General features: G+C 41.0%; 1 protein-coding gene across 1 annotated transcript; it reads right to left on the bottom strand.

Moving 5' to 3' along the window:
* Nucleotides 1–7,586: 7,586 nt before the first annotated feature.
* Nucleotides 7,587–12,201, bottom strand: LOC138611256 (histamine H3 receptor-like). Its single transcript, XM_069684239.1, has 3 exons — nt 11,955–12,201; nt 11,277–11,443; nt 7,587–8,339 (listed from the first exon to the last, which is right to left on the bottom strand). The coding sequence occupies exons 1-3, from the start codon at nt 12,199–12,201 to the stop codon at nt 7,587–7,589; spliced, it is 1,167 nt and encodes a 388-aa protein (XP_069540340.1).
* Nucleotides 12,202–12,476: the final 275 nt, after the last annotated feature.

Here is a 12,476-nt window from a genome sequence, read left to right as displayed (position 1 = left end):
GACACATCGACAGAGCCCAGGAAAGGAACTAACACCTCTCCAGCTTCCAGTCCCAACTCTATGCTCCGTACCGGAACTTGACCCAGCCGTCCGCTGGTTCCTAAGCCAAGTCCCTACAGACTGAGCCACTGTCTACCCTGAAAAGACAATCCATAAATATGGAGTCATTTTCAGTTTTTAATGCTTCTTATTAACATTGCCAATACTGTCAACCTAATTGCCATTACGATCTTTTTTACTTAACTTTGTTTGTTATTCTATTAGGCACAGCCTCATGGCGTCACAACCTATATACACCTTATATTTTATATATCACTCAAATTTAAGTTCTTATTTTAGTTTTACTCTTATTGTGTTCAGTAACTTTGGTGCAATCTGACACTAGAATTTCCTTTGCAGGGAAAATGCTGTTTCTTCAAGCTAAATCTTTTCTCTCTGTGAAATATTAGTGTTAGTATTTACAGTATAAGAAAGAAACTGATAGGTAAAGGTTTTTCCAGCCATTACTAATAGCACAACAGCACGATAATACAATGCAATTTCAAGCTTAATACATTTAAATATTTGATTGAATGTGAGCTTAAAGCGTGTGTTAGCTTTAGCATTTGTTTTGCTCTGTATTCTTTCTCCATAATGAAGGTTAAGCTAATTACCTCATTTGTTAATGTCATGTGGAATACTTAAGTGAATAACCAAGATATTAAAATTAAACAACCAGGAAAATTGCACAATTAAATTTAGCTTGTTCGCTAAAACTAGCTGTTGCTATTTCTCCAGCTAGCTCTCTTGATGTAGGCTAGCAGTCATACTTTAGCTGTAGTTACTTGTGTGTCACTTATGTTATCTTGTGCCTTTTTCACATATAGCAGTGGAATTCAAATAGACTTATTTGAGCCTTGATAAACAAACAAACAAATCAAGGCCAGAAAGGCAGACATCTGTTGGCCGCACAAGTTAACTTGAAGGCAATAGGTTGCACCAGATTTAAGTTCAGAGTTTCACAGCAACGCTAAAAGCTTTTTGTATTTTAATGCTTAAATAATTTCAAACACTATATAACATCCTCTCTCACCCACCTTAAAAATGTTTGGACTATTCTGTGTTTTCCATAACATACAACCCAGAAAAAGCATATTAATTAGCAGTTGTAACATGACAACACACTGAAAAGTTCAAGGGGGGTGAATACTTCTGCAAGGCTCTGTATGTAGAGGAGATGCATCTTTCATCCTTCCATCCATGTTTCACAGGGGACTTGATCCCAGCACACATTTGGAATAAAGCAGGATACACCCTGGACGAGTCACCAGTCTGTCACCCAGCTCACACACACCCACATAGAGAAACAAACACACTCACACTCCTCTGCAGCCCCTCCTAATGATCCCCCCTGTCTCCTGAACCTGGGAGAGCTGAAGGTGAGTCTCCCCCTCCAGTCATCTCTCCCTCTGCCTCACCAAGACAAACACTTGAAATAGACACCAGATTCTTTTTTTTTTTCACTGCATGGGATGGGGGAGGATTTTCAAAAATGTATTAAACAGCAAGCAATAAAAAATAGACCAGGTGGGGTCAAATTCCCTGCAAGTCTCCAGACTCCACAGGCAGTGTGGCCAGTGATGTGATGATGATATGAGGACAAGGGAAGGAGTCTAACAAGAGCAGAGAAGAGGGAAAGAAAGTATCAATAATGCAGCGTACAGCGTATACAGCTGACAGTAAAAATGGAGAACACACTGCCTGAGAGAGAGGAGGGCACAGCGAAAGTCTGGGCTGAGTCGCTTGTTTCAAAGTGCTAGAACAAGAATTCAGTGTTTAAATGATTGAGTTCATTGTGGCTGCTCTCTCTGAGTGAGTGTGTGTGTGTGTGTGACCACTACATTACATTACATTACATTTTACCATATGGATACAAACCAAAAATGTATGAAATCAAGAAAGTATTCAGGAAATTTGTGCACGATTTGGTGCGTTCACTGTCTCTATCTAGGTTTTATAATGAGCAGAAATCTCTGCATGTGATTCTGACGCGGATGTGAAATAATCTTTGCACACTGACATCTGCCGTGTGTTTATTTAATGAACATGTTGCAGACAAACACTGGAATGTGTTGCAAAAAATGTGGAAAAGGAGGCCAAAGCAGACTACAAAAAAGTCATTTCATTGTTTTATTTTTTTTGTGATGTTTGTTGTGTTTATTTTGGGGGATCTGAAATGTCAGTTAAACACATTTTGTCAGTTTCACATTCATTTTCTGCTTATTGGTGATGAACTAAAAAATGCTCCATAATGGAGCCCCTCGGGAGAACAAGGCCCTCATTCTCCCTGCGCTTCCTGCTCTCTTTCTCTTTTCCTTTTTCTTAATTCTATCCCTCCATTTAAAATTTTTAAGAGCTATCTCTCCTCCACCACCGCCCCTCCTCTCTCCTTATGCATCTCTTGTATTGTAAACAGCTCACAAAAGCATGACAAGGTCTCCGCTCATGTTCCCCCTGCCTCCCTCTATGTTCTCCCAGCTATTTGTTATTGTCTCCCCGCTATCTATCGCGTGTGTGTGTTTGTCTCTATCACGCCTTCTTTATTCTGTTTTTTCCTCTGCGTCAGAAAAGCAAAAGTTAATTAAATATGGAACGAGATGGAGCAGCATCTCTTTAAACCATCATGTCATTAAAATGGCATCCCTGGGAGATCAGCTTAAAAGGAGTCGGAGAACAATGTCTTCTCCGTCAGATATTTATGGGTCTGGTTATGTAAACATGCTCCCTTTATTCTCTATGTATATTTCATGTAATTATCACTTTTTGTAGCGCTTCTCCCCTGAGAATCCAAGAGGCAAGAAGTTACTGGGGGAATGTCATTAGAAGAGACTATTGTTACAGTGCTGCTGCGAGGCTGCACCAGGAAAAAGGCATCATTCCCGATCTGGTGAGAGCTTTTATCTATATTTGACTTCATCATATAAAAATCATCAGTGTCTTGTTACAGGGTGTCTGCAGCTGAGTCTGAATCTTGAGGCCTGTTCTCTGCAGTTGGCCATCTTTATTAAAACCAAGAAACACAACAGTATTTTCTCCTCCTTTCAGACATTTTTTGATTTAGAAACCAGGAAATGAAAAGTTGCAAAAACCTTGATGCCCCTTTCTCATCCTGCCGATGTATCAATCTGTTATAAAAGCTGAATATCGTCGTGATTTCTCCTGCATCAGAGGCCAGAGACGGGTGCTCGAAGGCCTGGGTGCCAGCTGACGGAAGCAGCTAATTAAGAGGGCTGGAGAGCCAGTGGGGGGCCTTATGAAACAGGGGCACCTGGGTTTCACAAGAGGGGGCCGGGTATCCATCGCAACTCATCTGCGTGTTGCACGGAGAAGACGATACTCCATTCGCCGTGCCACGTAGCACTCTTTCACTCGAAGAAAACAAAAGCCCTCCTCCCACGTGCCCTCTCGCTGCTTGTTTGCCATCACAGAGGGAGATGTTATTGCATGGAGTGATGAAACCATGCGTCAAGGCGCATTTCATTCAAGTAAACATGCACTTCAATGTAGATGCAAAAAGACAGCTGTGTACATGTGTAACATAGTACATTTATCTCTCACTGTCTTGTTGTTATAATAAAATATCTACCTGGAAATAGTTAAATTCGACTAATAGGGCCTAAAAACTCCTTACAGTACTGTTGTAGTTTAGAGTCCCTTTTCTTTTTAATTTCTTCTTCTGTGGTATTTTCTATACATTCTTTCCCCCCCGTCCTGTTTCTTATTTTATTATCCTAACCCATATAACTTTATTTATCATATTCTTTTGTGTACATTTTTATTTCACACAATGTTATAAAGTCGGTCGCTACGTGTCTTTACATCAATTTAGTTGAACTGGCACGGAAAACTCGTTTAAAGAGTTGTAGCTGCTAGCTTAAAGTTACGGCCAATTAAGCTAACCTACGTGTTGTATATTTCTTTTATTTTGTAGGAGCCAGAGCGCGAGGGTTCTGATTCAATTTGTGTATTTCAAAATAAAAGGTAGTTAAACATAAGAGATACTGGTGTGACATGGCGTCTTTCCTCACTAAACAACACAAGTTTACAGGTAACATGGACACATTCAAATACACATAATGTAAAAAAAAAAAAAACGTTGACACTTATACAAGATCTGGACTCCCTCATGCACAACTTAATGTCCCTCTCCTTCCCTTTGTTCACTCCATCTTCTTTGATGTAGGGTCAAAATGTCTCCAAGTAATCTAACTAGCTCTGACTTTAGGGACAATATGAGGCCTGCTATGAGTTCTGTCATTACTCTTTCACTCACCACAGGCAGATCCAGCTCCCGACCACCACTGAACCTGCCATATTGCTATCCAACCTGACCCCACAGACGCAGTAAACCTAAGTGAACCACAGTTTCCAAAGTCGACAGCAATAACCACTGCAGAATTGCTTTTAATCAACGTCTGAAATGAGGGTGACTTGAAGCGTCGCCCCATGCTGATTAAATGTAATTGTTTAATTGCCAAGTGCTGGGAACCCATCCTAAGAGGATTCCAATGGAATTATTTAATCTCTAGTCAGGAAGTACACTGCAGGAGAAAAAAGCAGAGGGGAAAAACGGAAGAACGGAAAAGGCAAAAAATCAAGCAGAAATAGTCTGTTTTTTTCTTTTGGAGTGTGTTCCTCATGAAATATTAACTGTGGTTTACATGCAGTTAGCTGAGAAAGTGAACATCCTACGCGGGGAGAAAATGTACACTAAGTGATGCTACAACTTCAAAGAGGTCGCAGCTTTGACCTGTATCTGCAGACTAAAGTGGTTTGGTCTTGTCATCCAGCTCACCTTTTACTTCCAGTTTAACATTAAAACATACGAGTAGCATGCTGGTCATTTCCTTTTAAAAATTCTTGTTTTTTCTAATGCAAAACATTTCAATGGCTTCCCTCCACATCTGTCACCTCTTATTTCCTATTGTGCGGACAAGAGGTGTAATCCAGTTTGAAAACAAAGGATTCCAGCATTAAGTCATCCTTACAAAGTGCTACAGGGGAACCTTTAAGAGTTAAACTATTCATAGACTCTCATGGGGACGTTATACAGGCTCTCTCCCCGCTCTGATCACTGACTGGCTCTCTGCTAATGGGGCTCCATAAACTTTAGGGGCACAGGTGCAGTCCATTTGGGGTCAAAGCTTTTAGATACATTGCTTGGGGTCACAGACGTCTAAACCCCTCATAAACACATTCACGTATACACACTGAAAAGGATTAAAAGGACACACACACACCTTTGCATGCACACAAAATTTAAATCTCTTCTGTATTTTTTTATAGTGCTACGCCTCCTACCAATTTAATCTGGCATGATCAGTCTGTCGGCCAATCTGTTTGGCACACATGCCATGACATTTCAATCTATCAACTCAATCAACAGCGTAGTGTCTCAGATATAACTGTACACAGTGCAAGCGCTCCTCGCAGTGATACGGCTCTTGCTGTCGCGTTTAGATACACAGGGAGTAAACGCAGGCCTTCCATTCTGCTGATAAATGCAGTTCTGTCGCCCCAAGGGAAATGTGCCTGCATCCCTCTGGTCAGGACTGTTTTTCTGTCCTCCCCCACCACCAACAACACACCACAGCATGGGCAGAGAGGGAGCGAGGAGGGGGAGCACAGGCCTGTTTCCCTGCAGCTGTGCCCTTATTCCAGCACCTGACCAGGGGCCCAGATGTGCTCACGGGCAGCAGCAACAATTTGAGCAATGTAAGTCCCCGGTGAGACCCAGGCACCTGCACATGTAACCCCCTCTATGTAACATGACGGCGTAATTACAGGTCTAATAAGTCTACATCTGGAGAGAACTTGTTTAATCTATCAAATCAAACCTTCTTCTAACTGGGAACAATAGAAACATGGTATTGCTTTCTCAGCATTTCATCTGCACATCAAACAAAAGCCACTCAGCACTTGGCACTGACCCAGTTAGCCATCAGGTAGACATTTAAAATGCATCAAAGAGTTTAATCAGTTTATTTTAGATTGTGCATAAAGATCAGCCGGAAACAGAGATGTGTTTATTTTGAAACTCTACCAACATTTCTAAACAGAAATAAACCAAAAATGTATCATTTGTTTTATTATAAGTTTTATTCCTAGCCAAGAGGACAACATTTAGGCTACTATTTTAATATTTAAGTTACATAAATAATTACAAAAAAATATAAACAGCATGAGAGCACATTTACTAATCATAGGACTTACAGTACTGTGACTGTCCAAGTTGCATTATGTGGTGTTAAAAGGACTTTCATTGAGTAAATGTAACAAGACCACCAGTCAATTGTAAGACCCATGATTGTTTGCTTTAATTCCTCTTTTACAGTCTGGGTCCTGGTGCAAAAATAAAGACTGTACTTAACTGACAATTCAAACACAATCAATAATGTAAAACAGTTCTTGGAAACTGTGGCCAATCTCTCAGAATGAGTCCACTCTGGGATGACTGGGAGTTTCATGCTCAGGCACTGCACACACAGGAAGCTGTGAAGGTTAATGGTGACATCTAGTGGCACAATCGTGTACATACACCTGCTGGTCGCAGTAAAGAAGTGTCTTGGCATTGCTTGTAACAGATCAGGTTTCTCGCTTTTATTGTACATAAAGCCCAATAATTAATATAAAACAAGTGCAAAACATCACTAATCATGTCATAACAGTCAGAAATAAAAATGGCTGTTCAATATTAAAACAGTAACTTTTGATTATGAACATATAATAATGTACTCAGTGTGGAGAAATCCATTATTAATACATTTTATAGCCCAAAAAGAAATAAAATGATAGGCTTAGATAACACATTTCATTTTACTAACATTTATATGTAATGGCACTTTGTGTTTTCATCACTGTGCTTCTGCAGTATTAATAGTAATCATCTTTCTTACAGTAGAGGGTGATAGTAAACCGTTATTACTTCAACATACGAGCAGCATAACAAAAAGACAAGACCAAACAATTGGTGAGGTGCCTTCTAGCCTGTACGGCACTCATTCGAGAAAAAGTTAAGATTCATTGTTGCAGAGTATACATCATGTTACCCACATACGTTGACAATGGAAGTGGTAGATAGTCAAGTAAAATGCTTTAGTTTACCTTAATTCTACAGATACATAGTGTACATAGCTGACAGATCTTATTACTACATTGTCTTTTGTGTTATTCTTTTCCATTATCCAACAACCAGCACAGCACTGCTAGATATGTCCAGGTCTTACAGGATAGGAAAACTCTATTATCAGTCTGTTGGTATAAAATAATTACATAGACAGAAGAATATTTACATGTGTGATGACTGTTAAATAAATATTTCAGTGACCTGATGGACAATAAATTACATTACACTGTACAACAGCAACCTTACACATGTAAACACCGAAAAGCACAACTATTAAACATGGTCCTTATGACGAGCTGTGGTGCACAGTGTAGCTTCAAGTGCTGAAATTGTGGATTTTATGAGTTGGATTTTAAAGTACTTCGATCCTCAGCTTTGGCACATCATCCACGTTCCCCATCCATCCGTGTTTATCAGCTCGTCACTGTACAGCCCGAAACACAGACGATGCAGGAGTAGTGCGCCGTCTCGGGCAGAGTATCTTGCTAAAGGCCCTGCGGAAGCTGCTGTGGCAGAGCGGGTAAAGGAAGGGGTTAATGGCAGAGTTGAGCCACAGGAGCCAGAAGGTGACCTCGTACCAGTGATGCTGGATGCACCGCCCTCTGCAGGCAGCGCGGATGATCATCAGTAGGGTGTATGGAGCCCAGCAGATGGCAAACACACACACTATGACGGCCAGGGACTTAGCAATTTTCTTATCCCTGGACAGACGGCTGGGCTGGGCCGCCCTGCTGGTCGAGGGATCGAGTTTACCCAGACCGGGAGAGGAGGTCTGAGAGTGGATGGAGCCTCTTACAGCCAGTTTCATCCCAAACCCCCAGTTGTGGGACAGGGGGACTCCTTCCCCCTGGGCAGAGGCTGGCTCGCTCAGTTGAAGCTGGAGCTGCGCCTCCCTGCTGTGGAGCCTCCTCCTGCGTATGCTGAGGTAAATGCTAAGGTTGAAGAAAGCCACCGAGATGAAAGGAGAGAAAAACTCCAGCATGGAGGCACTCAGCAGAAAGTACCAGGAGTAATAGAACTCCGCGAAGCACTCGTCCTTTGGCACGCGGCTCCTGCCCACCACCAGCTCCCAGAATATGATAGCCGGGCCGTACAGGACAAAGGCCAGCACCCAGACAGCAATCATCTTGATTATGGCTCGATGAGTCATGCTCTGCCTCGCACGGTAACTCACCTGCAGTAAATGTAAGCATAAGTCAGAAAATACACTTAGAGTAATTCTGCCAGTGTGGGGTCACACAATTTAATGTGCAATTGCTGCATCCAACCATTATCATGAAAATATTTAGAGGGCAAAAAAGCTATTTTTTCTCCTTAAGTACACTGTCAGTTAGCTATAAAAAGGAGGGCAGTGTTCATTTAACTGCAGTGGTGGAAGAGGTATTCAAATGTTTTGCTTGAGTAAAAGAGCAACAGCACTTAATGGTGCGTTATAGCAAAACATCAAGCATTCAAAGTGCGACTTTATTCCTTTAAATGTATGCACAGAATTAAAAGTAAAAGCATTTATCATGCATGCATAACAGCCCCTTTCATTGTTATTAGTGATGCATTCAAGTGTCTGCGGTATTTAAATATTAGAGCTGGTTGGGATGGAGCTTATTTCCACACACTCATATATAGTTTAATCTAGAACAATGTATCATGTCTTATGAGCTGGTAACTTGTTTGGGATGTGATATCTGAAACATAACCAAGCAATGCAGAGAAGTACATTTGCCTTCAAACCTCTATAAAATGATCACAGCGCAGTGGTACAATGAAAACGGTGGCCGAGCTTCTCGAGGACACATCTTTTAACCACCATCTCAACAAGTATCATCCAGTGAAATGGTGAAACCCTTCAAACTCAAGGACACTGATCAGCCCACAAAGGACAATTTGACAATGAATTCAAGTATAAATCTACAACATGTAGAATATAACACATCTTTTGAGAGGTACATGGCCATATGCTTTTGAAATCAGCACACATTTTGAGAGAAAACGCAATATGAACTGTTGGTTTCAATATTCTGACATCAGGCTCTGCGGACATGAGTGTGAATGAGTGTTGAGTCGATGAAGCAACTCTCCTGGTCGCTTTTCTCACTTAGTGTCACGTACTGTCCACTTTCTCGTTCAGCAGGCAGCGTACTTTACACCCCGGCTCTGAATGACAAAAAATGAACTCCAGTTTTGCTTAAAAGCAGTCGAAAAATGGCTCCACTTAGTTCAAATTAACTCGTACACAGTCTGTCTTGCTGCTGCTTAACATAGTTGTGAAGCACTCAAAAGAGAGGTGAACTAAAATGTTGCATTTCCTGTTTATTTGGTGCTTTTAGGATTCATTTCAGCCCACTCTTCTAATCAAAAATACACACATAATAGGAGCATCTCTCTGTAACTTAGCATTTTGTTAATGTGCTGACATGTCATCTAAGTGGAAAAAATATGCATCTAATGTGACTCCATCTTTTCTTTTAAAACACAAACTTTACCCTGTTGCCGTCGACAATCCTTTGTATTTCAATGTTCAGAGAGAAATGCTTTTAGGAAAATGCTTCTTGGCTGCCGGTGGCCTGTTTCAGCTGTGATTGATCTCTCCAGGTTGGGAGGACCGTAGCACAGAGGAGGATCTCAATGATCAAAGCTAGCTAATTAAAGAAGAGGCTCTCTCTCTCTCTCTGGTGTTATTTGTATTCGTTGCTCTGATGTTAAGTGTTTGCTTGTGAAAGGAAAGAGAACCCTTTGTCTACCATGCCAAGCCTCATCCCACCTTTGAGTTAACACATAAGTGTGTAGGATACAGTCACAAGGCTAATACACAGAAAAGCGCCAAACAAAAGGTTCAGTGGGCCAAACGGCTGAAGAGGTTTGGAGATGCTAACTGCAATATTCGTGCCAAGACAGGCAGAAAATAGAAAATCGACATTACTCAGGCTGGGTTTCAGAAAAATAAAGCAGTGGAGCAGAGTTTCATGGACTTAGATTCAATGATTTGAATCTGCTGAAGTGGAAATTAAAAGTATTTAAGTAAAGTCATCTGAAATTGGATTTTTTGACAGTCTTGTGTTGATTTCTGCGTATTTTCTGAAGCTCAGTCCGTACCCAAAGTCAAAATGTGACTTTTTTTTATCTCCGTCATGGGGAAGGGCTATAATTAGGGGTGGCACTGGGCCTGAATGGGTCAGGAAGGATTAACCTCTGCAGATGGGCACTTTTGGGAGGATGAGGAGGCACTGCCCCTACCAATGACCAAGGAGAGTCGCCAGTCAGAAATTAAGCAACATACCACAAGCAGTGGACATTAGTGTGGGTACAAGGGGAAGGACTCTTACGCTTTAACATCACACTTTAAGTGCTTTATTCATTTCCCTCCCATGTTATGCTCTGGATGGCAAGGTCAAATGCTGTTATCAAAAGTATAATAGCATGAAGACATTTTTTTAGCTTACATTACTGTTAGCAATGTTGATGGTGTTACACAATATGAAAATTGCTTATCTTCCTAGCTAACGGTATATGATCTAGGAAGTCTCACTTCCTAGCTGACTGTGTTTTAGCTAACAAGTGGGACTAGCTAACAAACTAACTACTAAATTCCTAGTTAACAGTATAGTTTGCTGTGTTTTGGTTTGGAAGTGAGACTAGCTAACTGGCTGACATACTAACTACTTGTCAGAGTAGATTCCTAGCTAACAGTATGTTCCTAGCTAACTGCATGTTAGCGAGGGAATGGTTGAATAGCAATGTTAGCTGTTGTGTCAGGGTAGCTTCAGATACGGCCAGATGTCCTTGTGGATTGTCACTATTAATTGAATTTTTCAGCTGCTGATCAATCAAGTAGCAATGAAATGCTAACAGGTTGTCAGACTGCCTCCGTTTCTACAACTTGCTACCGAGCGCAGCAGTAAAACATTGAGAATATGTGAAAACAAATTAAAAAAAAAAAAATCAATTTCTGTCAGTGTGGAAAAAATAAGCAGAGTTTAGATAAAACTCTAAAAATACTCTGAAGATAAATCTAAGATTCTTTTAGAAATTTAGCAGAGCGGTGTACTTTGTATCAAACTTCACTTTGATCGTCACATCTGTGCATCACAAATTGGATGCAGGATGTTCCACTCACCGCTCTGGTGACGGACAGGAAGCGGTCGTAGCTGATGAGAACAATGTTGAAGACAGAGGCAGAACAAAGCAGGTAATCCATGACCAGCCACAGCTTACACAGTCCTCGGCCCAGAGTCCACCTGCCTGTGAGGATGTACGGGATGTAGACTGGGATGCAGAAGGCCCCTACAGAAACAATTAGGAGAAAGGGATCAGACACAGTACATTTATGTGTAGTGCATTTACTTTTTTTTAGCCACCTCTATGCAGCATTTACAATCAGTTTCATCATTAATCATATTGTTTATGAAAGTGGCAAACAGTGACTTGGACCATGGAGCAGCAGATCACAGATTGCGTGTTTAGAAAAATGACGCATAAGAAATAAAGAATGAAAACAAAAGAAAAAATAATCAACCACTCTTTTTATTGTTGGTCCCATCAAGTGAATACATTTAAGCTGCTTAATGTGCAAACATAGACCTATTAAAGTACTGTGGGCTACTTAGAAGCACACATCTACAAAAGCCTGCAGGGAAATAGACAGGCAGAAAAAGAACATCAAACTTATTTTCAAGATTTCACAACTTCATCAGCATGTATACAAATAACAATACAATAACAAATAGCATTTACGTATATAAAAAAAATGCATTCATCCATTGCATGTACACACTGTAAAAGAGGTGTGACTTACCTACAAGAAAATCTGATATTGCCAAATTCAGGAAGTAGTAATTGCATTGCTTTCTCAAACTCTTGTCCACTTTAAAGGCCAAAATGACCAGAGCATTTCCCAGAACTATCACAACAACCAAAGTCACCATCATCATCATCAAAATTACAAACATGGGTCCGGAAGACACGAAGCTGCTCTGGACTCTGGCGGAGGTGTTGCCAAAATAGTACCGAGAGGAGTTAAAGTCACTTTCTGCCTCCGACATGGTCCTGATGTGAGGAGAACGATTCAGTCGTTAAATCCTCAATAAACCAGAGCTGAAAATAATGAAGCAGCAACAGGTGCCAAGCGAAAAGACACAGCATCCAGCACCCCCCATACAAGCTCTGAGAGCTTCGCTTTCCTGCTGAAAGAGAGCACAATGTCCCAGAAAGTCCACGAGAGAGCGCACCACACACCTATGCACAACACGCTACCTGGACACCTGATCGATGGAAAGCCTTGCTGTAATGATAATATCTCTAAACGGAGTCACAGAAT

This window comes from Semicossyphus pulcher, unplaced genomic scaffold (assembly GCF_022749685.1).
Source record: "Semicossyphus pulcher isolate SPU_LCO1_2020_fin unplaced genomic scaffold, fSemPul1.0.p SCAF_7, whole genome shotgun sequence".
Classification (NCBI taxonomy): Eukaryota; Metazoa; Chordata; class Actinopteri; order Labriformes; family Labridae; genus Semicossyphus; species Semicossyphus pulcher.
This window is presented reverse-complemented; position numbering and strand designations above follow the sequence as displayed.